The 26,497-nt window shown below is 41.4% G+C and overlaps 1 protein-coding gene across 4 annotated transcripts in view; it reads right to left on the minus strand.

Annotated features, from left to right (window-relative positions):
- The window catches only part of DYNC1I1 (dynein cytoplasmic 1 intermediate chain 1), a 243,295-nt gene that overhangs the window by 48,388 nt on the left and 168,410 nt on the right, over positions 1-26,497 (minus strand). For all 4 annotated transcript variants that reach the window (XM_077809396.1, XM_077809394.1, XM_077809395.1 and 1 more), the window contains 3 exons: positions 8,491-8,637; positions 4,559-4,672; positions 1,843-1,976 (listed from right to left, as the gene is read on the minus strand). In XM_077809396.1, the coding sequence (XP_077665522.1) occupies positions 1,843-1,976; positions 4,559-4,672; positions 8,491-8,637 (395 nt within the window). The remainder of the gene's footprint in view (positions 1-1,842; positions 1,977-4,558; positions 4,673-8,490; positions 8,638-26,497) is intronic.

The raw sequence follows: 26,497 nt of genomic DNA on the forward strand, positions 1-26,497 counted from the left end.
TGGGCTGCATGGATATTTTATAGCTAGGTTCAGGGGATGTGGGGAGAGTGACTTGGATAGCTGTTTTTCTCAGATGCCGCTTTCTCCAGAATTTTGCTCCCCTCTGCACTGTGCTGTGATGGAGAGCATTGAGGACCAATGAAAATAAAATGCAGTTTGGGAATGATTCCCAACAAAACACAGGCAAGAGTAGCAAAGAAGCAAGAACAGCAAGAGCAGCTGACACTTTCCTCCTCTGGTGGAGGACAAAACAGGCACATCTGAAAGATTAGAAGTGCTAAATTAGAAATGACTTGGGCAGCTTTCACTTATCCAAACAGCCAAAGATTAATTCAAACCATCAGTCACTATACCCCTAGACAGAGACATCGAGTGTTGCTGTACTATCAGCAAAAAAGGGAAAATAACCCTTTACAAAAGCGACTATTTGTTTAATATTATGAACAAATGTAACAGAGGGTCCATTCTTTAAACACTGCATCAACGTTAAGGAAAATTATTTGGACATTAGAATTATAGAAAACAACAGCATGTGAAGCTACATCACCCCAGTACATTTCAAAGTGTTGAATAAAATGTAAACCCACCAATGGAAAGCTGAAGAGCTTGTTCTTTACAAGAGGCTCTCAAGAACGCTGCACAATGAAAGTGTTAGCAGTTAACACAAGCACACAAGATGGCTGAGATTCATTTTAATGAACATGAGGAACTGATCTTTGAAGTGCCCCTGGGGAGATTCCTCTGGCTGCTAACAGCATCCTGAAATAGTTTACAGGGTGCAAAATAAGGAACTCATTTAAATTATGGAAGTGGATTTACACCTTCACCACATTGGGTGAAGAATAGGAGATCATTGTTAGAATGTACATAGCACCAAGGCTCTCCTCCTGATCTAATACTTGGAGTCATAGTTCATACTTCGAAAGATCAGTGCATGGGTCGATTCCCTATAATGCTAGAAAACATTCTAATGGGCAGTCTTTACACTGTGCTTAAGAAAGCCTCACTTTCCTATGAAGATCGTTAATGGCCCAATCCTGTGCTGCTTACTGAGGCAAAACAGCCATAGAAGTCAATGGGAGTACAGTTTGCAGGATCAGACTGCAATACATTTTGGGCGACATTTTGTCCTGCGTTACGCAGGTGCACTCCTGAGAAGATGGGGTAGGAAGCTTCTCCCCAGTGTAACCTGCTAGAAAAAGGCAGGCTGAAGATATCATGCAAGGAAGTTCTAGGCTGAGGAGGAGCAGTTAGCCACCTTGGGGTTGCACCCAGACCCCCAGCACACGTAAGTCACTAGGTGGGAGATATGCACAATGCTTTTGCTGTAAGAAATGGTGAGGAGTGCTGCTGAATGTTCTGTCTCAGCGTCCCAGGAGCCATTCTGCCCTGTGCAGGCAGAATAGCTCTGAGACTCTTCTGTGGGCTGCTGCCATTCTGCCTTCTTCTGTCCCCATCCCCAGACTCACAGGAGCACGGTTAGAATTTTGCCCTTTAACAGACTATATCTCTACCTGCCATTAACAAGAGTCTGGAGGTGTAACTGAACAAACAAGGTGGGCTGACTCTCCAGAGTGGAGACCTACGATGAAGCTAAGGGTTATGAACATTGGGTGTGGGGATGTGGCGCATTATCTCCCACTCTTGTCTTTTGACTAATTTTAGATCTGAATATCCTAAAACTAATCTATCTGTAATTGTGTAAAACTACAGAACCCGAACAGTGCTGATAATAATGGACCAACCCAAGAGGCTTATTGTTCTCCACAACACACTAGCACCCGCCTCACCTCCTAAAGACAGAAACAGGATCTGCTGTAAGTAAGCAGTACTGAAAATCACCTTCCATGACGACAAGCTGTGTAGACAGTACCCTCCTCGCTGCCAACCACAAAGTTGTTGACGTCTCCTGTTGGGAAAGCCATTCCTGTAACTGCCACCGGCTTGGATTTATTGTAGGACAGCTCCATGCTCTCCTATCAAAACAGTCCAGAGTTATTTTTTTGTTTTTGTTTTTCAGCAATTGTTTTCTAAATGAAAACAATCATTTGGCTAAATGATGTGTTGATTTTGCATAGGACATCACAAGAAGCCACCACAATGTCACCAGTCATAATGCGTGATACTCCCATTCACACTGCTGCATATCCCAGGTTCCAAAGCGGCTGGAATTCATCAGTCTGTGCTACATCTTCTTAAGTCAGACAGAGATGACAGGTGAGAATTTAAAAACTAATGGTGCAGAAACTAAAGATAATACCTTAATGGCTTCACTTGTCAGCCCCAGGCTCTAATAAAACATACAATACCCTTCTATTTACAAACATTTTTGAAATCAATTGTTTACTGAGAAACACAGGTAATATCAGATACACCCCGCACACTTACCAAACTATGCTATTTGTACCTCAGTAGAACCGATTTAGAAAGTTAGTGTCATGACACCACTGCCATTCTAAACAGTATTTTTCAAGGGGTTGTTGTAGCAACCATAAACATTCGCTCTGGGTTCTATTGTCAAGTTGCAAGCATGTGAGCCGATTTTCTTTCACTTTCCCTAGCCACGCTTCAAACCAAATAAGCTGTGTCCATGTTTTGAAGTAACATGAGAGTGGATACTCTATTTTATTAGCATATCGTTTAAGCAGATTTTTTTTTTGCACATACACAACTCAAAACCACTTGATTTTGAAGCTTAAATTGTGTAACTCAAGAACCCACAATGCAGATGATGGATTTAGCAATTTTCATTTATAGCTATTTAGCTAGATATTTTTTCCCTTTTCAAAATTCCAAAGTCACTGGTCTTTTAGGGCCCAAACCTGTAGCCTTCCCTTCCAGTAGAAGTCTTACTGAAGCCTGATGGGAGTAAAGGCTGCAGAATCAGCTCTATAGTATTCCTTACGAGCTGCAATATAACCTCCCATGAAAAACATTTGCCTTTGTTAAAAGAGCCAAAACAAAAACTAGCAAATTCATAGACATAACAATGTGAAGAAAATATGCATATGCTTGTGTGGGTGCAAATCTCCATAGGGCAGATCCTCAGCTGGTGTCTACATGGAGATCTCACTTTAATGGAACTCTGAAAATTGACATCAGCTGAGGATCTGCCCCCATACGTACAACTGCCACCTTGTGGGGATACACACCAATGCTTCTTTGAAAATCTGCCTCCATATTTCTAGAAGGTTTAAGACTGAGACAACCAGCAAAAGCCATGAAATTCCGAACTAAGACTAGAACCTTGACTTCAAGTTGCATGCTTTTCTTTGCAACAGCAGCATAAGTTCAGCATAGGATTTCTGACTCAGTGTAGAATGTATCATGTTGTTGGAACCCAATTCTGGAGTTGCTGTATGCATGGACATCCCATGTAAATGGAGAGGTTACAGAACGGGGATGTTCACAAGCCCTTGTGTCAACTGTAGCACTGTGCTGTGTAAATGCATTTTGTGTCAATAACTAATATTAAAACCAAACAACTGATATGTATCTGCACAGGGGTAAAATTAGTATAAATGTTCATTTCAGAGAAATTTCTACTAGCTATCTTAAAACAAGATTATATAACTGTCGTGATCTATCTCAAGAATGCAGTGTTACTGTAGCCATATGGGCTCCAGGATATTAGAGACACAAGTTGAGTGAGGTAATAACTTTTATTAGACCAACTCCTGTTGGTGAGAAAGACGAGCTTTGAGTTAGTTTCCCTGACCTGAAGAAGAGCTGAGTGTAAGCTGGAAAGCTTGTCTCTCCCACCAACAGAAGTTGGTCCAATAAAAGATACTACCTCATCCACCTGGTGATCTATCTCACACATTTTAGTGAAACCCAGTAATAAAACATCCTTCTTCCCAGTAAACAGAAGAAAGAGGGATGTACTGGACTACAAACACATTTAAACAAGCCTCTCCAAAGGTCTCTTTCACTATCAGCTTTGTTGCTTAGTTTCCATTACTATAATCGTAGGTGGTTTGGAAATTTTTCCTGGATTTCCTTTAATTTCCAATACAAAAAAGCATGTGGGTGTGTGTGTGTGTGTGTGTGTGATGGGGAGCCAGTAACAACAAACATTCTGGGGTGGGGGAAATATTTCTAAAACTTTTGATTTGCATAGTTTGTTCCCTTAGTTACTGAATGCATGAACAAGCTAAGCTTTCCTACTTGTGGGATACCGTATCTTGGAGACATATAACTGGGTCGAGTGTGTTCTGCAGCAGTGCAATCTAGTCCATGTTTGTTAAACAATCTAGAGTAAGTGCAATTTATACCACAGGCTACTTCTATAATTACTGTGCTTTAAAATGGATTATTTCATTTTCACTTGAAACTGACCTACATATTAACGTATTACAATAATTACATGATTTGTGGTAAAGGAAATGGGTTTTGGCTCTTACAGAAGACTGCTGGAAGCAAGCTGCACTCTTTCAAGTGCATCATTGGTTTTAGTTTGTGTAGGATATGAAGTTTTGGCTTTTAGGAACTATGTTCCATTAAGCAGGTATCTGCTTTAACCATGATGCTTTTTTTGTGTAGGTGAAAACAAACTCACCTGTGGCGTTGAGAGCATATCCAGGCTCCAGGAGCACATTTTGCCATCTGTAGAAACTGTAATGAGATTGTGCGCATTCTGTGTTCCAACTACATTTACACAGTACACGGGATGCTGAAAATACATTAACACCAGGAATCAGAGAGTGCATTCTCACTTTTCAAAACCAAATTTCAATTTCAAATGTCAGAGATGTTGATTTAAGAAAGGATTAAACGGTCGCATACTGCCAACATAATACAGTGCTCACCTACTTGCCAGGTAGGAATTTAACTTTTGGTTGGAACTTTAAAGACACATTATGGTGGTGGAAGTTCAAAGCTTCATTTTACTCCATTGTAAAACAACTGAGTAATGCTGTGAAAATGCTGAATTCTGTGGACGAGATTTCACCACAGGGACACGTCTGATTCTGCTGATAGCTTTTGATGCTGAAAATGACTGGCAGAGAGAAGCAAACCTTCCAAATGGAATGAAAATGTAGATTTTATTGGAGAAAACAGCTGCACAAGACTTGGACTTTGCCACAGTTTGGCTGCTATGCCAAATATTTTCAAATGTACTTCTATGGAAAAAATATGAACAAATCCACCAGCCTTCTTAATCATGAGCCAATTAATATACTCAGATATATCAAAGGAAATCGGGAGTGACTCCACTAATCTATGGAGTTACTCCAGATTTACACCAGTGGAACTGAGAGCGAAATGTGGTCCACAGGCATTAAATGTGCCCATTTAACATGTTAGGATGTACACGGTACTTTTATTCTCAGGCATCGATACTTTGGGCTCCAAGTTATCATTTGACATCTGTTTGACGGCCTATGGGAAATGAGGTGCTGCTCCAAGCTCAGTTTCTAGTGGGCAAGTGTTCTCATCACCAAACCACTGTCACAACCAAGCACCCTTAGCAGCACTCTTCAAAGAATGGCCAGTGAGAATGAACTACCCTTTGGCCAGTACAGGTGGTCAGTCCAGATCAAGGATAACATGCATAGCTGTAGGGAAGTGTTGGGAAACTCGCACTGCTACTGTCTATTCAGTGCTTTTTTATGGATAAAGAGAAGACTTTGGTATCTAGACATGGAAACTTTTCACTTTTCACTAGCACTACATTTAATTAAAGAAAATTAATTAAGGGCCAAATTTACTAGTGGCCTCAACTCAGCTCCCATCTATATTCATCCAAGCGAAGACAATCACTTGTGTGCACAATCATTTGTGCATAGAAATGAGGGAACTTACATAGCAGTCTCCATATAAGGTGTACAGCTGCAATTCCGCCCCCTTTGAAGTGAATGGCAAAACTTCCATTGACTTCAGCGGTGCAGGATCAGACCCTATATGTACAAATTCCATCATTTGTGTGAACAGGGGACAGGATGCTGAAGGCCTGTATGCACAAGTGATTGCCCTTGCGAATTAGTGCTAGTCACAAACAGAGGCCAGATTTGGAAAATTTGCCCCTAAAGCTACATTTTTAAAGAAACCCCCTTAGGAAGCACCCTTTACTTGACCCCTCCTTGTGTACCAATTAACATAGGAATAAAAACTGATGAGCACATATTGTTACATGGTAAATTTTGTCTGCTCAGCCTAAGTTGTAATGGGCATTTGTCCTTGTCACAAAATCACCTACAAAAATTGATAAAGCAGCCCTAAGGCTAGAATTGCAAGGATGGGAGGACGATATAGGTCAAGTTGGCAGGTAGAGGCCAGACTCATCGGGGCACATATTGCCAGACCAGTGGTACCTTCCTGTAAAATGCCTGGCTCTAGTCAGTGCTGCCAGCTGTCTGTTTCATGAGTAATGAAATTCAAAAGATGTAAACAAAAGGAGCAAAAAGGATGACCAACTGTACTTAGCAAAAAGTGTAAATTGGCTCCTTCCTTTCACAGGAGAGATGCCAGCTTGTTTTTATTTATTTTGGAAATGAAATCATCATGCAGGAGCTTTTTGTGTTAATTAAAATTTCCTGTACTTCCAAATACAGCTGTGTGGTGGGTGTGAAAGGAAATTAGTGAGTATGCTGTGGTGGGGCTCTCTTTCCTGGGCACCAATCAGCGGGAATAAACTCACAGGAATTTTTTAACAATGTTAACAACATGATCTTTATTTATTCAGCTAACTGAAGAGAGCAACAACAACTAAACACATGTTTTCATGGGGGATATTTGTTAAAATAAAAATAAACATTCAAACCAGCACCTAGCTGCTTACTGTACAAAAGAACAATTTTCTTGATTCAATATACTACTTTGCGTTTAACAGTTATGGGCATGAGCCTGCATTTTGCAAACCAGGACTTAATTTAAATTAGACAGGAATTTTGCCTGTCAGGATTGTAGGAATAGCACTTAATTTATGTTTATTCTGAAGCACGACCAAACTTCATGATTCCATGTTAGCTAAGGGTTTAAAAATGGTTATTTATACCTGTACACATAGTCACACAATTCACACTTACGAATAAACCAAGTCATCTATTTCTAGGTGTCATGCTCATACCATTATACGTTGACCTCTGCTACTGGGAAAATGATCCAAGTTTTCGAATATCATTCCCAGGTGGTATCATTTTGTCTAAAAATTGTTTTGGGCACATGGGAAGAACATGCCTTCCCAGTATTTTTTTCCTCTTCACTGAGTTTTGGGCCCCAATCACTCCATCTGCAATTATATTTACAGTTTCCTGCCTCTCGTTTCCTGGTCTCCCATGTTACTGCATCACCACGTCAAGGCACGGTGTTTTCTTCCATGCAGTTTGAGCAGTGTTAGTCCCCTCTCCCCCTCCCCTTACTGTTGACAAAAAGGACACAAACATTAAGGAAATTCAGAGTAATGGTGCAGCTGTGATCCATAGCATAACTGGGGTATTAGAGTCAGACAAAACAGATGGTGGAAGAAATGTGGAGAACTGGATTCCTTTCCCAACCCCAAACCCCAATAATTGCAGACCTGCCATTTTTCTAACATAAATGGCAATGCAGTCATCGTATTTCTGCCAGAGTGAATTTTTGGCACTAAATTAAGTTTAATGATGGTTAGATATTGACTTTTAAGCCCAGGGATTACATTGTCATGACAAACTAAAGGCTGAAACTTGAACAGCAAGTTACAAAGGTATAATCAGAGAATCACAGAAGTGAGAGGTGGAAAAGGTCTACTAGGTCATCTGATCTATCCTCCTGCCAGCACAGAATCATTTTCTTCCTTTGTCCAGTTCAGTTTCTTTATATTTCAGGTAATTGCCTATTGGAAGTTTATTCTGCAGCCTAAAAGTTCTCATCATTAAGAAATTTTCCTGATGTTCAGCCTACATACCCTTTGCTAAAATTCATCCCATTATTCCTGGTTGTTCTCCCTTATGTCCCCAGAATAATCCCTCCCCAGTTGGGGCTAAATCAGGCATTTAAGCTACTGCCATGCCCTGCATCACCCCACAATGACTGTGCACAGTTGCTTGGGGTGTGTATGTCCATGCAATTAACTTCATTCTCATTACGAGGGCAGATTGCTCCCACAGTGTGCTGGCTCCAATCCATGGAGCAGTTCAGAGTGGGTGCAGGGAGGAATCATGAACCCTGCCTTATCCGTATCCCTTTCTGGAGACTTATTCCCCAGGTGGGCATCAGGAGCAAGTTGTCCTTGCACTCCTCACAGCACTGGACCATTATTGTGAGATGCCCTTGTTTGGACATGCAATGTGGGGAGACTTCCTGAACACCCAACTGCAGGCCATCCATCACCCTTGAGCACGTGCAGGAAGCTGTCACCTAGCCTGTTTCCCATCCATTTTCCCCCCCTTAAAAATCCATTCTCTTATTTTCTTGCATGTAACAAAAAACACAACATTGTAGAGGCATCTCAGGCTAAGAGATCTGCACTTCTCTATTGAATGTTTTTTTCACAATGACATCAAGCCTTACCGTGTGAGCAGCAGCAGAAAGGGGTGTACGCTGAACTGGAGTCCTCCTGTGACTGCGATTATCCCACAGGACAATTTGGCCAGAGTATGTTCCACCAACAACCAGGTTGGGGTGAAAACGGGCAAAGCAGACAGACATCACAGAGGACTAGAGCAAAAACAGGTTAGAGAATGAAGGAGAGAGGTCAGTTCAATTGTCAGTCATCTGCATTTCTGTTCCTTAGGAAGCATGTTATAATCAGTACTCTCAGGACTACAGTACCTGACTCTGTATTCCCTGTGCACCTAGGACTTCCAGTGAAGTCAAAGGGATCCTTGCAAAAAATGCAAGAATAGCCCCAATATTTGTAGTCCCATTGGTTCTGGAGAAAAAGTAAACAACAGGGCAGGCTTTAGGCACTGGTGATGAGAAACCACCATCTAAGATACCATATGTGAGATGATGATGGGAAAGTGCCTTCCTGGGCTTCTTTTTAAAAAATAAAACAAAAACCCAGTATTTCCATTTGCCTTGCACCCTGCACGGAGATGCTTGTCCCCCTTGCAACCCAACAGGGAGATCCTGGATCCCTCTTGCGCCCCCATCCCTCTGGGAGACTCCTACCTCCCCTCACTCCTCCACAGGAAGAACCATGCCCCCACTTGCTTGACCCTCAATATGTTTACCTTCCCCACTGGCTCCTGTGGCACTCTCCTCAGAGGACCACTTTAAAGCAATGCAAAAGATTCTGGGGAACGTTTGTGAGAGAGTGGATAGCCCCAATCCTTTCCTCATCTGGGGGGACATCTAGCTATAGCCCTGGGGAACACAGTAACTCAGACAATACCTCTTTATTGGGTCAACAAATACATTGTACAATACACAAGCTTTGGGGCCAAGAAGGTTCCTTCTGAGTTGCAAAAGGGCTCACTTTCCCTACCACCGTCACTTGGTCTTGAAGGAGCAATATTCCTTAATTTACTGAGGGCTGGACTTACTATTGGGCTATAGCTGAGGGGGTGTGGAACCAGGACCTGGTACCTCCCAATCTACCCAATACACTGTTCTGCAAGACACTGTGAAGTTGGGGACACGGCTATGGCATTACTTCCTCTCTGTTCTCTCCAGAATAATGTGCAGCCTCGAGTCTACCAGGGAACAGTCCCTGCACTCCTCATTTGTGTAAAACAAAGCACCACGCAAGTTGGACTCTTCTAGGTTCCATTATTCTCTCCTTAAGGAGCTATGTTCCATTTCTGATGTCTCTGATTCTGGGTGCCTGGCCTCCATTTTATGGAAATTGGAAAACAAAAGTTACTACCACTATATAATTTTCTGAGAATTCCTATACAAGTAAAGACTTGGTTTGCAAAAAAAGATGCAAATGTCACTTTCCTCAGACAACCCAGGGGGACAAGTTTTAGCCTAACTGATCTGTTGGTTATCATTAGAGTGTCAGTTAAGGGTCACAATTATTTTCTTTTACTTTCAGACTGTTTCACACTAATGGCAACTGGGAAATTACCAGTAACACACTTATCTGTTATATGTTAATGGTTAGATATTTTAAATTGGTGAGAAATGACAAATTAATCCATTGTATTCAGTAATTAAATATACATAAATTATCATGCTTCAGTTGCATGAACAGAGCTACTAACACCAAGATAAACTTTGTTTAAACAAGTTGGTTGCATAATTAAAGACATGGGAATTGCCATACTGGGTCAGACCCATGGTCCCACCAGTCCAGCGTCCTGTCTCTGACAGTGGCCAGCACCAGATGCCGCAGAGGAAGGTGTCAGAACTTTGCTGTAGGCAAATGTGGCATAACTTGTCTTTCAAATTAGGTCTCATCCTGGTCTCTAATAGTAAGAGATTGCCTTAAGATCTGAAGCATGAGGTGTAATAAACCTTCCAAAATTTTTATCATTAACTATAACAACTCTGGATTGCCACAATTTGGATGAAATAGAATAAACTGAGCTGTCCCAACTAAACAGTTTCTACTGAACTAACACTGATATAGCCAATTTATATTCTATAAAGCTATATAATGAGGCTCTAAAATAATTCAGTTGAAATATTCACAGTGAATGGTAATATAGTCTAGGAATGGCCAATCCTATACATTTGACCTAGCTGTCTCCAACACAGTGAAACAGTCTAACACTATCTCCTTCTCCCTAGTTCTCATGGGTGTTCTCCCTGACCTCTCTGACCCCTTTCCTTCTCCACTAAAGCTTTCATGTGGTTCTATGCTGTTATTCTTGCCTGTTTTAGCTCACTTCCAGCTGTGCAGTGGAGCATAATTATTTTATGGTGAGTTACAACATCAAGAATGAAGATTTCATCAATTTCAAAAATGACTCTTAGGCATGTAACTTTATATAAAAATATTCGTAGTACTACAGCATCACGATGCACTTAAAAATCAAGTATGATTCAGTTGCCATGCAACTTCCAGAGATCCCCCAGATGTTATAATTAAAAGAACCCTACATCACACATTCTACATTTTATCTCTTTATGTAATGGCTTTGTGAGTTGTTTTAATCAACCCATCACATACTTTATAACTAAGAAGACAGATCTTCTGACATGCAGTGAAACAGCCAGATGATTCTAAAATAATCTGGTTGAACCGCTAGATGTACACCCACAATGGGTGTCAGGCCACACTTATATTTTAAGAAACCTAAATTCAAACAGTCATTCCACAACAAAGTTCTTAGTTTGCCTGAAACAAACTTGGAGATTCTGATGTGAGGCAGAGAAACCAAGCAGACGGTGTATTTTTAAATGTTGTGTTTTCATGGTTAGAATGTTTTTGAATCCAGAATCCCAGAATACACTTGGATGGTGAAGATATAAACTGCCAAAGTGTGTTTTTCATAAAGTTTGAAAATAACCCTTTGGTATGACTCTGACTTAGAAAAAAAAACATTGCTTCTAGTTTTACACATCCTTCCAAAGTAACTCACATTTTTCAGATGATGAAATGTTCATGTCCTTTTAATTATGTCAGTAACATTTTTCCATTGAAGAGAAAATCCTTTCAAATATTAGAATTTACCAATTTAAGGACCCCATTCTACTGTACTTAATAAGATGATTGTTCCCCTGAAGTCCATGGGAGTATCCACATGAGTAAGGGCTGCCTCCATTTAGCTATTTTAAAAACAAAGGGTTCACTTCTTAGCCTTAATAGGAGAGAGCTGCAAGCAGGTCCCCTGACAGTTTGGGCAACCCTGTGCTTGAGCAGAGCAGCAGAAATCATTCCCAGTGATCCTCCTCTTGCTTCCAGACTCAAATACATGAGGCCTGATCTTGCTCCCACTGAAGTCAGTGGGAGTTTTGCTATTGACTTCAAAGGAGCAGGAGTCATCTGATCGTCAGCATTAAAATAATAATAATAATGAACAATTCTTTGTGCTTCTGTGACATCTTTCAATAGAGAATCTCTAAGCACCTTCCCAACATTAACCAATGGAGCATCCCAACATTTCAATGAAGTAAGTTGCAGCAACCATGGAGCCACCTCTTGTTGATGAATACAGCAGCTAGTTTAATGGCATACCACATCACCTCACAAAATGTTAGGGCAGGAAGGCAAGGAGAATACCATACCCAGCTCCCACTGATGGAAGAATTTAGGCAGCTAAAATTACACAAATTAGGTTATTGGGGTTAACAACTCTATACTCACTCAAAGTACAGAGGAACATTTAGTGACCACAAGTGGTCAGGGCCTCCAGCAATCCAATGAACGCTATCACTAGGGTGGGACATTGTTGCTATAACAACAAATGCAATTGGTTCAGTGTCATGAACTGAATTATCACCCATTCCTGTAGCACCGAGATGTTCCCAAAAAGGTCAGACCCAGTGCAGGCCAGAAGATGTGACAGGACCAGCACAAAACCTACCAAAACCAAAGATAATACCTTCACGGCTACCTTCATGTCTGAGACTAAATGTAAATATAGAGCATGATGTTCAAGGTGCCTTATTCTGACTGCCAAACCAAGAATGGTAATTGAGTTATTGTCTTATCTGAATGAACGCAAAAGAACAGTGTTCCAAATAGGACTAATATTATTGAAGGAACTGGAAGACCAAAGAGGCAACAGATACTACAAAAGATGTTCCACATTGAACTATTCCAGACAATGTTTTCTAAAAACTATTTTATAACAATCATATAAAGGCTAAACATTGTATAAATCCTGTGCTGAAACCTGTGCCATCAATAGATTATGTACCCACAGAGAGCACTACAGACTGCGGAATACTGTGGCATGAATGTCAATGAACTGAAGGGCCAGTCATGTGTACCCAGTCATACACACTTTATGGCTGTGGCATGTGTTCTGGATTGTGCCTGATCTTATGTGGCATTGTACAACACAATTTAGTTGATATTTAGTGGCCAAGAAAGGGACGTAGTACATAGAAGTGTTTGCTGAATCTATTATTTTTCTTACTTTTTCATCAGATTATTTAATGTCTTAGGCAGCCATTTATGGGCTAAAATAATGTGGGATTCAGCTTTGGCCTGTATTTCAATTCCTGGGTGCTGGAAATAAAGTAGAACAGATTTCACATTATTTTCCCCCATAAATAGATCGGTGAGCCTTTATTTCAAAGTTTTCGGGGGGTCTATGCAAATGCCCCTATTTTCTGATTTACTTGGTTCCCCAAGAATGCATGACCATACTATGCATACCTATCATTTTACATATATTCATTCCTCTCACAAGCATGAGAGAAAGAAAATTTAACTGGTGTCTGAAAACAGTTACAGACCTGAAAACTGAACCCATTTTGCTCAACCCAGAAGTCTACCATTTACAAGGATGGAAGTTGAATTGTCGTAGACTGCCTATTTCTGAATTTACTCATGCAGAGTGGTTTTTCTTATTTTTTTTTCTTACCCAATTCTAGAGAGTAGATAATAGGAGGGAAGGATGGAGAGTTTTGCAGAGAATGTAATGTGGACAATTTACCATATGCATATAGTACTTACATATTATGGTGATGGGTCAGAGAGACAGAGAGAGAGAGAGAGAGAGAAAGAGACATGCCACTTACAAACTACAACCATGTTTTCTTGACCAATACCTTCAGTACCCAAAGCCCGAGATTTGAGCCAAAACATTCAGATCCAAACTTAGATCTAACTGGGAGCAAGTGGGTGTTGAATAATGGAGTGCCCAGTAAGAAATCTGTGGGAGAGAGGGTTACTTTTTTAAAATGAAGAAATGCTGTGGTGAGGTGAGCGTTATTTTTTCAAAACCATACTGGAGTTCCTCTTCCCCTTCACTCCATCCTCTATCCTGGGTTCTCAAATTTTCATGTGCAAATTTTCAAAAATGTACGCAAATATGCAATCTACTGGTTTTTGCTTTCTGGATGTTGGTGGGTCTTCTATTGGTTCCGAATCACTGCTACTAGGTTTTGTGACTTGTACTTTAGGCTTCACCTCCATATCTCAAAGACGAACCTTGCTGCAAGGTCCCAGAGTGGTGCTGCTACCTGACTGGCATTCCATCATGCCTGTTCTATCACATAAAAGAGTGTGGACTACTCTCACAATTGCTAGATTTGAGAATTCCGGTTAGCCCAGGCTCCACTGGGGTTAGAGAATTGCACAACTGAATGGGAGGCTGCAGACACTGGTTAGAACAGCTGGGGATTTTAGTTGGCAAACTAGTACATTTGTTCACAAAGTTTTAAAACTTCTGCCTGAGGCTATAAACATCAAAAGCATTGTGGGAAACTTAATTTAAGAAATAAAACATGATACGGTTGCACTATAGACACAGCAAAGTGCAGGCTCCATTCAGACAAAAAGTTACACATACCTTTCGATAACTGTGGATTAAGGGAGCAAGGTGCCACATCCTGGCACCTATTTTACCCTGGACACAGAGGGAATGCTACAGAGACAACAGGAGTGGCAACTTTGTTCAGATGTCTTTCTCTCCTGACTCTACGCCCCTGCACTCAATTTAAACAGGCCCACAACTCTCTTTAAGTGGCTGGCAAAGCTGTTTTTTATTTTAGAAAATTAATCCAGCCCAGTTTTGGATTAGTGATGGCATATCCCCTTAACCACAGATGCTCAGGACAGTCAGTCATTTGGATTTTCCTGACTGGGAAGCCTGACCTCATTACCCACATCAGATGTGCACAGGGCCATAGAAACTGGCTGCCTACGCTCATGTCCATATATTTAGATGGCACTGTGCCCAGCCACCAGTTGAACAATTTCACGCAGACGTGGGTGCTAAATAATAATGACTTTAAATGGACTACAGAGACTGCATTTTGTGAGGTCTCTTGTGCAGGAAATCGTTCTCCTAAAGCAGCACCCATGATGGTGCCAGGTGCCTACATTTGATGACATCTGATGGGCCACAAAAGAATATTTCATGAGTGATCAGAAGGGATATGTGGCGTTCACAGGAATTTCTATCTGCCAAGAAGCCAGATTATATTGCAGCAGGCACCTCTGAAGTCTACCTAGTATGAACGTGCATATGTGAATGGGCATTACTGCCTGTACATGGGGATGCTAAGCTTCCTCTGGTGCAGCCGGACACCTGGGCTGTGGTGGCCCGACCTGCACTCTGCCGCTTCCCTTCCCTGTTCTGCCCCTTCCCCAAGGCCCCCCCTACCTGCTGCTGCTGCCTGGTGAGTCCCTCCTCTCTTCTCCTCCACTCCACCCCCACCCTCTCCAGAGGTCCCTGCCACTTGTCACATCCCTCCTCTCTCCCCACGAGACCCCCTCCATCTGCCACGTCCCTCCTCACCCCCCCATCTCCGCGAGACCTCCCTGCCTGCCAATCACCGCATCCCTCCTCACCCCCCGTCTCCGCGGGCTGAGCGGGGTCTAGGGCAGAGCAGGGGGCAGGGCCTGGGGTAGAGCAGGGGTGAAGGGTGGGCGGGGCCACGGGTGGAAGAGGTGGGACAGGGTGGTAGCCTCCCCCAGGGGAAGCTTCATTCCCCACCCATGTGCCTCTAGGTACCATCCTGAAGGTAATTCCACAAAAGACAGTACCAGGAGACAAAACGAATAACAAAGGAGTGCTACAGAGCCCAAGATGCATGTCATATGCAAGTATAATATATTCTTGAGGAGGTGAATCCGATCCCTTGCTTGAGACCCAGTGAAATGAACATCCGATGAAGTGAGCCGTAGCTCACGAAAGCATATGCTCAAATAAATTTGTTAGTCTCTAAGGTGCCACAAGTCCTCCTTTTCTTTTTACTGTTCTGTGACTAATGAAGGGATACTATAGACATACTTGGACCTTCAAGGTAGGCAACAAAGGCTGTCCATAAATAAAATACCCACCAACCCATATACCAAATAAAATCCTTCTCCCAACCTCTCCCTGTCTTAAAGGACCAAGGATTGAAAAGCAACATAGAGACATAGCAAGATCAGATCAGACCAGTGATTCACCTAGTCTGGCATCCTGTCACCAACAGATGCTTCAGAGGAAGGTGCAAGAAACTCAGAGTAGGCAGTTATGGGATAATCTTCCCCTAGAAAAAGTTTCTCCTAAACCTTAGTGCTAGAAGCATGAGAAGCTGTTTCCCTTCCAAGCCTCTTATTTATCTTTAATATCAACCATTATAATTCTGGATATTCATGTTACCCATATAAATGTTTAAGATAAGCAGAGATGGGGCAGGAACCTGGATCTGTGGGGTGTCAGGCAGGCAGCCACCACCTCCACGCTATTACCCAGCAGCCATAGGGTAGGGCTGCATGCTCTACCATATAGACACTGTGGAGATAAATACCACAGGAAATACCTCCTCAGAAGGCAGAACTGACAGCTTCTCTTGTCGTCCCCTATTGGTTCAGGCACTGTCGTTAAACCCAGGAGAAGTTTCAGGAAGCATCTGTGCTACAGGGAGGGCTCCCCTGACAGCTGTAGTGATGGACCTGCCACTCGGCTTGGACTTGGACTTCTATCCCTGGGCTCCAACTCTTGGTTTCTGACTCCAGCTCTGGCCTTTAGTGCTGCTCCTGGCCTCTGACTGACACTGTTCTGTCCAGTAGGCCTGACTGCCCAAAGCGCAGTCATGACAAGCCCTTTTTGAATCCTACAAAGCTCTTGGCTTCAATGCCATCTTGTGGCAATGAGTTCCACGGGATAATTCTGCATTATATGGAAGAATTTCCTCTTTCCTCAGTTTGGAATTTGCTACCTTTCAGTTTTGCTGGATATCCCCTTGTTCTTGTATTAGAAAACAGGGGGACTAGAAGTTCTCAATCATGGAATTCACACTGCAATCAACAGAAGTCCTGCACAGGATACAAATGCAGAAAAGACAAGATATGAACTGTGGCTACAAGGGGAGATTTCTCCCCTTAGCATTCAACAACATACCTACTGAAAGCCATTGGGCAGGAAGACCACAGCCTTATCTACATGAGAAAGTTAGTGTGCAGCAAGCTTGTGTGTGGATTTACAGCATGCAAGCTACTCCAGAGTAACTCTCCATGTGGACACCCATACTGCACATTAGGCTAAAGCACACCAAAGCATTCTCAACACACACTAGGAGTGTCCACACTGGGAGTTAGTGTAAAGCAGCTAGTGCAGTGGTTCTCAACTAGAGGTCCGGGGCCCTGTGAGGGGCCACAACCAGGTTTGGGGGGGTCCGCCATGTGTGGCTGGTGTTAGATTCACTAGGGCCCAGGGCAGAAAGCCAAAGCCCTGCCGAACAGTCCTGCAGCCTGGGACCCTGAGCCCCAAACATCCAGGGATGACGCTGAAGCCTGAGCAACTTAACTTTGTGGGCCCCCGGTAATTGCCCTGCTTGCTACCCCTTAATACTGGCCCTGGCTTTGAAATGGAGAAAAACAGTTGTTGTGGCACAGGCGGGCCATGGACTTTGTATATGGGGTGGTGGCGCAGGCTCAGAAGGAAAAAGGTTGAGAACCCCATATCTAGTACACTGTAAATATACACCAGAGCTTGCTGTGCACTAACAGACAAGCCTTGGGTAGTTTATCTGTGGTCCTCACCTTCCTTAAAATGTCTGTGTTGCTTTGCAATATGAAACTGAACCACCCTCCTCTTGTCATAAATATAAAGGGAAGGGTAAACCCCTTTAAAATCCCTCCTGGCCAGAGGAAAAATCCTCTCACCTATAAAGGGTTAAGAAGCTCAGATAACCTCACTGGCACCTGACCATAATGACCAATGAGGAGACAAGGTACTTTCAAAAGCTGGGGGGAGGGAAAAACAAAGGGTCTGTCTGTGTGATGCTTTTGCCGGGGACAGAACAGGAATGGAGTCTTAGAATTTAGTAAGTAATCTAGCTAGATATGCATTAGATTATGATTTCTTTAAATGGCTGAGAAATTAAGATGTGCTGAATAGAATGGATATTCTTGTCTCTGTGTCTTTTTGTAACTTAAGGTTTTGCCTAGAGGGATTCTCTATGTTTTGAATCTAATTACCCTGTAAGGTATTTACCATCCTGATTTTACAGAGGTGATTCTTTTTTACTTCTATTAAAATCCTTCTTTTCAGAAACTGAATGCTTTTTCATTGTTCTTAACATCCAAGGGTTTGGGTCTGTGGTCACCTATGCAAATTGGTGAGGATTTTTACCAAACCTTCCCCAGGAAGTAGGCTGCAAGGGTTGGGAGGATTCTGGGCGGGGAAAGATGTTTCCAAATAACGCTTTCCTAATAAATAAACCGAGATAAACGTTTGGTGGTAGCAGTGGAAGTCCAAGGGCAAAGGGTAAAATAGTTTGTAGTCTGGGGAAGTTTTAACCTAAGCTGGTAAAAGTAAGCTTAGGTGGTTTTCATGCAGGTCCCCACATCTGTACCCTAGAGTTCAGAGTGGGGAAGGAACCTTGACACCACTGAATTCAATGGAAAACCTGCATTGACTTTAATGGTGCAGGTTCGAGACTGGAGCTGAGCAAGGTGGTTTCTTCCTCAAAACACACTTGGCTCTTAACAAATAATAAAAAGGCTTGGATAGTATAAGTTAGAAAGATACTGGAAAGCCTCCAGTCTCAAAAGAAGACATGATGGACCAACTGATGGGGGGAGAGAGGACAGTTTGCTTCAAGACTACACAACCCATTTTTGTACCAGGCTGAGCAAAGAGCAGAAGAGGCAGCAACAGCTGTGTAGTCAGTTTTCTCAAATACTTCTGAAAATATAACCAAAGAGACAAGCAAGAAAAATTTCACCCTGTACAAAAGAATCTCTGTGCTGTGATGCATACTTGAAAGGGCTGATTCTTGGGTTGTGGAAGCCTTTAACGCAAAGACTCTCTGCATTCCTCCACCTCCACATCCCTCTACCTCTCCCTGTAAGGAACTGTGAAATGGCATCCGAAAGGATTTTGCACAATTATTTGTGGTATCAGAGGAAATTCAGTTTTTACTAAAAACTAAATAAAAGCAGCTGATATCCTTCACATATTTTTACAAAAACAAACACTTCTTCAAACCAAATGTCAGAATCCCATTTAATTAAAAAAGGGAAGTTTATGCTTGGGTATGGTGTGTGTTGACATCTATCCCTTTGATTTACAAGAGTATGGACTGGAAGGAACAGATTGCTTTATTCAAGAGGAAAAAAGGAGGGAGGGGGCCCAGTTTGACAGGAAAGAGTGTAGGTTGCATTAACTTCAGTGCTTGTTAAAACATGAAGGATTAATGGCAAAAAGGGAGGGAGGAATTGTGAATGTCTCCAGTTTAGGATCTTCAAAAATGTTTGGGGTTTCTAAGAATGTCTCACCCAACCACATAAAAGCTACAGCAAGAGACTCAGCCACACGACTGCTCTAAATCCAAAGCTGGTACTTCTCCATTTCTACCATCAGACCAACTGACTTGAAATGTAGCCACAAATTAAATTTATTTTTATTGAAAAAGTACTAAGTTCTTTAAAAGAAGGCAAACAGCATGTCAGGAAACTCAGCTGCTTCTTAGAGAGGTTTACAAGGCAGGTATGCAACAGCTCTGACATCCAAGCATATTGTATAGCAGCTGTATTTGAGCACAGTGGCCGATGAAGTGAGCTGTAGCTCACAAAAGCTTATGCTCAAATAAATTTGTTAGTCTCTAAGGTGCCACAAGTACTCCTTTTCTTTTTTATTTTAAAAAGGGCATCCATTTTTGTACCTGTAAATTCAACTAAGGGCACAAATCTGAGGTTTTGCACATTAAGCTGTGTGTCTGCAGGTGCAAACCATGTAGTTAAACAACACATCAGATCTACACCCACAAACTGCTCCTGAGAAAAGGGAACCTGAGCTTTAGCTCTTCAAAAAACACATTCCTTAATGGTATTCAGCTTCATAAGCCAAAGCTATGAAATAATGGCAAAACTGTAAGTATGCAGTCTTTTCTGAACATCATTCTGAGATTGTTAGTTTGAGAAGCATTGAGAAATAATAATGAGAACTTCTTATAAGCATAGCACATCAAGACAAGTGTGTTTTGTACCTTACTTAATAGGAGATTGTGCTTAAAGCTCATGAGGCTATTAAAGTGCTTAATATTAAGCATTAGCTTAAGAGTTTTACCTAATCAGGACATGCGTGCTCAGGACTGAGCCCTTAATCACCCTGTCCCACAGTTCCCTATTTGTTAAAGGAGGAAGATAACATTTCCTTTGTTTATCTTTTTAAGTAGGCCATAATCCTATAAATGGGACTCCTCACATGACTGAAGTTAAGCACTTATTGGTATTTGCGGGATTCGAACCTTAGACTGTAAATTCTTTGGGACACGGACTCTCTATCTCTATCTGCGTGTAAGCTGTCTCGCTCAATAGGCTCTCAGTTGAGGTCTCTATGCACTACCATAATGATAAAATAAAATAATTCATAACATTTACTCAGCCCATCAATAAGGAAAGTCAGACACTTAGAAGCAGTTTGTATCCTGAATAAATGGAATTGCTTTTGAAAAGAGTGGGCAACATTTGCAGCTGCCTTACACATTGAACAACCCTTTAGAAATGGGGAGGGTTGCACATGGTATATGGCAAACCAGTGTGTTTAGTTTTCCATTGACTGTTCTGATTCTGCTGCCAGTGGTGGCTATTTTGGTAAAACGTGATATCAATTTTATGTCATTGGCAGTATGGGAACCCAGTGTAAGAGAATATAACCTACTTCCGACCTGCTTCAATACTGGCCCAACCATTAAAAAATGTCAAATATGTAAATAAATTGTTTTAATGATCACCTTATGACTGTCACACTAAAACAAACAGAAAGTATTTATAGTCTCTGTAAAGCATTGCATGGCCACACACTGATCCATTCATGTGTTAATTTAGATTTTGATTTAAAATAAAGCAACTCCAGATCCACAGATGCCCATCCAAAGCTCTGGGCACCAGTGACACAATTTAAAAACACAATACTAAAGGAACTGCAACATAAATCATCCAAAGCAGCAGACCGTCCTCTTCTTCCAGCCCTACCATACATTGTCTAATTGCAGTGAGGAGAAGCCAGGTTTACAAAAGTATGTCGGTGCCTAAAGATGCAGATAGGCATCTAGTGGGAGTTTTGTAAACCTAAATACCTGTGTAAAGCTGCTCCTAGATCAATACAAATTAAACAAATGTCTTTTTTTAAAGCAACGTGGCTGTCAGCAGCCAGGGATTCAGCAATGCCAAAAAGTATTGACACCAAATGCATTTCATAGCTAATTCACAGTGAGATGTGCATCTTATCTTTTGAACTTCTCTGGACTGTTTGCCAGAGAAGATGTGTACAGCTCTCTTTTCATGTGCTGGTAAAATAATGCTACACTTTTCATTTTTGTCATTACCTATTTTATTGAACTGGGCTTCTAATGTTAAAGGGTTAAGTACAACATAGGTAGCTAAAAAGGAAGGCCCTCAGCCTGTCAATGAACCCCATTCTACCCTGGTGAGACCACCCTCCTTTTAAGTAAGCGGTAATTCAATCTGCATGTTACCTCAGTTGTGTTTGGGCTTCATCCAAGTTAAGAAAATCAGTGTGATAAATTATCAAGAATTGTCTGCAATAATTCACAAAGGGCCCATAACTGAACTGAAACAAAAGATCTTAAGTTTGACTTTATAGCTCCATTTGAAATGCTTTACTCTTCATTCCCAACAGGTCATAAAGAAATATGAAAATTCTTTGTTTTCTCCAACTTACCATAACTGCTTAAAGACAAGGTCTGGTGTAGAATTTCAGGGCCAGTTTGATTAAAACAACTGACAAATACTGTAGCAAAATATTCTTAAATCAATCCCACATTCAAAAATGCTACTTCCACTAAGACTTGAAAATATCTGTTTTCATCCTTATGTGCAGTCCCTGATTTATGTAGTGAATATATTTTAATATAAGTAAAAGCTGATGATACCAGATTAAATAGATACCTTAGTTATTCTCTTTCATTACCTCTACAGCTCACTTTTTCAAACACTACAGAATGTACTGTATTAAGTGCCAAAAGTGTTCTAAAAGATACACTATATTTATTTTTGGACAACTTTTCAAAAGGGGCCTCCTATGCATGCTCAAAGTCATACTTACATTATTTGTGAATTACCTGTGCCTGCAGGTGATAGAATTTACAGAACGTGAGCAGCACCCATTTGTACAGAAATGGAAGGAGTTCAAGTTAGTTGACTTTGGTCAAACCTGTTCACTGTCAGATTTGTTTATTCACCAAAGACTTAGTGATAGGAACATTTTATGCACTGTAAAATAGTCAGTGACTCATAGATTCAAACATTCATAGATTCCAAGGCTAAAAGGGATCATCAGTAGTCTGACCGCCTCTATAACCCAGGGCATGGAACTTCCCCCCGAAAATTCCTAAAGCAGATCTTTTAGGAAAACATCCAATCTTGATTTAAAAATTATCAGTGATGGAGAATCCACCACAATCACTTGTTCCAATGCTTAATTACCCTCACGGTCAAACATTTACACGTTATTTCTAGTTTGAATTTGTCTAGCTTCAACTTCCAGCCATTGGATCATGTTATACTTTTCTCTGCTAGATTGAAGAGCCCATTATTAAATATTTGTTCCCCATGTAGTTACTTACAGACTGTAATCAAGTCCTTAATGTCTTTGTTAAGATAAATAGATTGAACTATTTAAATCAATCACTGTAAGGCAGGTTTTCTAACCCTTTAATCATTGTTGTGGCTCTTCTCTGAACCCGCTATTATTTACCAACGCTGTTCTTGAATTGCAGGCACCACAACTGGGCACAATATTCCAGCAGCAGTCACACCAATGCCAAATACAGAGGTAAAACCACCTCTCTATTACTCACATTCCCCTATTTATGCATCTCAGTATCACATTAGGCTTTTTGGCCACAGTGACACATTAGGAGCTCATGTTAAGCTGATTATCCACCATGCCCCCCAAATCTTTTTCAGAGTCACTGCTTCCCAGGATAGAGTCCCCCAATCTGTAAATATGACCGACACACTATATTCTTAGATGTACACATTTACATTTAGCCTTATTAAAATGCATATTGTTTGCTTGCATCCAATTTACTAAGCAATCTAGGTAACTCTCAATCAGTGACTTGTCGTCTTCAGTATTTACCACTCCCCCAATTTTTTGTCATCCGCAAACTTTATCAGTGATGATTTTATGTTTTATTCCAAGTTTTTGATAAAAAATGTTAAATAGCCTCGGGCCAAGAACTGATCCCAGGACCCCCCTGGAAACATACCTGCTCTATGACTATTCCCTGATTACAATTCCATTTTGAGACCTATCAGTTAGCCAGTTTTTTAATCCATTTAATGTGTGCCATGTTAATTTTATATCATTCTAGATTTTTAATCAAAACGTATGTGGTACCAAGTCAAACGCCTTATAGAAGTCTAAGTATATTATGTCAATATATTACCTTTATCAACCAAATTTATAACCTCATCAAAACAAGATATCAAGTTAGTTTGACGGGATATATTTTCCACAAACCCATGTTGATTTGCATTAATTACATTACCCTCCTTTAAATTCTTTATTAATCAAGTCCCATATCAGCCATCCATTATCTTGCCCAGGATTGATGTCAGGCTGACAGGCCTATAATTACCCAGGTGATCCTGGTAACCCTTTTTAAAAATTAGAACATGAACTTTTTTCCACTTTTCTGGAACTTCCCCAGTGCTCCAGGACTTATTGACATTAATGGTCAAGTGAGCTCCTCAACCAGCTTTTTAAAAACTCTTGGATGCAAGTTATCTGGACCTACTGATTTTAAAATGTCTAACTTTAATAGCTTCTGTTGAACATCCTCCAGGCATACTAGTGGAGTGGAAAAGAATATGATGAGACTGTATCATCTCTTTTTCCCCAAATACAGAACAGAAATATTTATTGAACACTTCTGCCTTTTCTGCATGTTTATTGATAATTCTACCATTTCCATCTAATAATGGACCAGTGCTTGAGAGGTGCATATCCAAAGTTGCATAGACACAAACGGAGGCCAAGTTGGCGCCACTTTGAAAATATAGCTCTTCATACATTTTGCACAGAATGAACCAGATTTTTTAAGGTATTTTATTTTAAAAATCTGGCCCATTGTAACCTTTAGGAAAAGCCTGATCCAAAATACACTGAAGTAATTGAAATGTTCCCTTTGGCTTCAATAGGAATTGGATTGGGCCCTAAGTCTTTGGGTGCATAAATAAATATAACAAAGAAAACAAAATGTTGTTGATCACTATCAACTGAATGAGCTCATTTGACGTTGTCCTGAAGTATTCCACCACCACCTTCCTCGGGCAAAAGCTTGAGTAAACAGATGCCTACTTAACACTAGTCCCCAAAAGCTAACAGAGTTGGGCTTTATCAGACCAACAGGAGTAGCTAATTCCATACTCAAAGTGACTGTTAACAGAAGCACTAACTGATCTCAGCTGACATAACAGGACTATGGCAACCATCAACCAACCCATGTAGCTCTTCATAGGTGAAAATCAAAACCTTTAAGTGAAGCCAGAAATAAACTGGGAACCTGCACAGACTTTAGAGAACAATTATACTAAGTTCTTTATAGCTAAAACTGTTGAATAATGCATATTATCCCATGCCCAATAGACTTCAAGAGTAGCCTTATGCAGAACACCTTGCAATAAATCTGCAGGCCACAAAGTCATTCATAACTGTGTCAGGGTCAGGTCAGAAGTAAGGCTGAAACCTTCTGGCCAGATTCAGATACAAAACAACACTTCTAACCACTGCTATTTCTTGCAAAACCAAGAGAAGTCGGAGGTCCAAAAGTACCCCTAGATTGTAAACTTCACTGACCATGGGTGAACTTACTCCCTGAATAATGAAAACACATGCCTCCTGCCATACCTTCTCCATACCTACCAGTATCACTTCCATCTGGACTGAGCTTTTGTCAACTTGTTCTTATCCAAGCCACCATACATACTGAGAGCATTGCAGTCCAAACCAGCTCATCCTCTCCTCTAGTGATCTCTGGCACACATTGAAGACGCAGGAGCAGAGGCTGATTAAGGTTTATTGGGGCCCTGGGCAGAAAGAACATTTGGGCCCCCCATCGTCTGGGGGCCCAGGAGTGCCAGAACTGGGGAGGCGGCAGGAGGGCCATGCCCACCCACTTTTTTACATGGGCATAGTAGTCTTGGGCAGACACAGGGAAGCAGTGGCAGGGGCTGCGCTTTGTGGCTGGGTGATCAGGAAAGCACTTACTTGATCACATGCTCAAGTCCATCCTTATTTAGGAGAATACTTAACCATATGCTTAATTTAAGAACCTAATTAAAGTTAAGTAAGTACTTCAGAGTTTTTCTAAACAGGGACGCTGTCTTGAATCAGGGCCTCTGTAGAGAGGTGTCTCCACATGTGGATGGGCTGGCAGAGTGGGCTTAGTTGAGAGGCCCTTACATTCAGGTGATCCCTGGTGGGCAGAAAAGTCTCTTGGTGGCTACTGACGTATTTGAGGCTGCATTAATTTACACTTGGGGCCAAACTGGCTCCTGGATAACCTCAGAGTTAAGGGGGAAGGAAGAGAAGCCCATAAGAGGTATAGAGCCTCCTTTATATCTCCCAAAGACCTTTGAGTCCTATGTGGAGTGGAGCTTGGCTGAGCCAATTAATGTTTTTCCAGGTATAGATATCAGATGACTTTAATAGACTCATAGACTTCAAGGTCAGAAGAGACCATTATGATCATTTAATCTGACCTCCTGCACAATGCAGGCCACAGAATCACACCCAGCTACTCCTGTAACAAACCCCTAACCTACGTCTGAGCTACTGAAGTCCTCAAATCATGGTTTAAAGACTTCAAGGTGCAGAGAATCCTACAGCAAGTGACCCATGCCCCACGCTGCAGGGGAAGGTGAAAACACCCCAAGGTCTCTGCCAATCTGCCCTGGAGGAAAATTCCTTTCTGACCCCAAATATGGCGATCAGCTAAAACCTGAGCATGTGAGCAAGACTCACCAGCCAGACACCCAGGAAAGAATTCTCTGTAGTAACTCAGATCCCACCCGATCTAACCGTCACAGGCCATTGGGCCTATTTGCCACTAATAGTCAAAGATCAATTAATTGCCAAAATCATATTATCCCATCATACCATCTCCTCTATAAACTTATTGAGTTTAATCTTGAAGCCAGATAGGTCTTTTGCCCCCACTGCTTCCCTTGGAAGGCTGTTCCAGAACTACACTCCTCTGATGGTTAGAAACCTTTGTCTAATTTCAAGTCTAAACTTCCTGATGGCCAGTTTATATCCATTTGTTCTTGTGTCCACATTGGTACTGAGCTTAAATAATTCTTCTCCCTCCCCAGTATTTATCCCTCTGATATATTAATAGAGAACAATCATATCTCCCCTCAGCCTTCTTTTGGTTAGGCTAAACAAGCCAAGCTCCTTGAGTCTCCTTTCATAAGACAGGTTTTTCATTCCTCGGATCATCCTAATAGCCCTTCTCTGTACCTGTTCCAGTTTGAATTCAT

This window comes from Eretmochelys imbricata, chromosome 2 (assembly GCF_965152235.1).
Source record: "Eretmochelys imbricata isolate rEreImb1 chromosome 2, rEreImb1.hap1, whole genome shotgun sequence".
In the NCBI taxonomy this organism is placed as follows: Eukaryota; Metazoa; Chordata; order Testudines; family Cheloniidae; genus Eretmochelys; species Eretmochelys imbricata.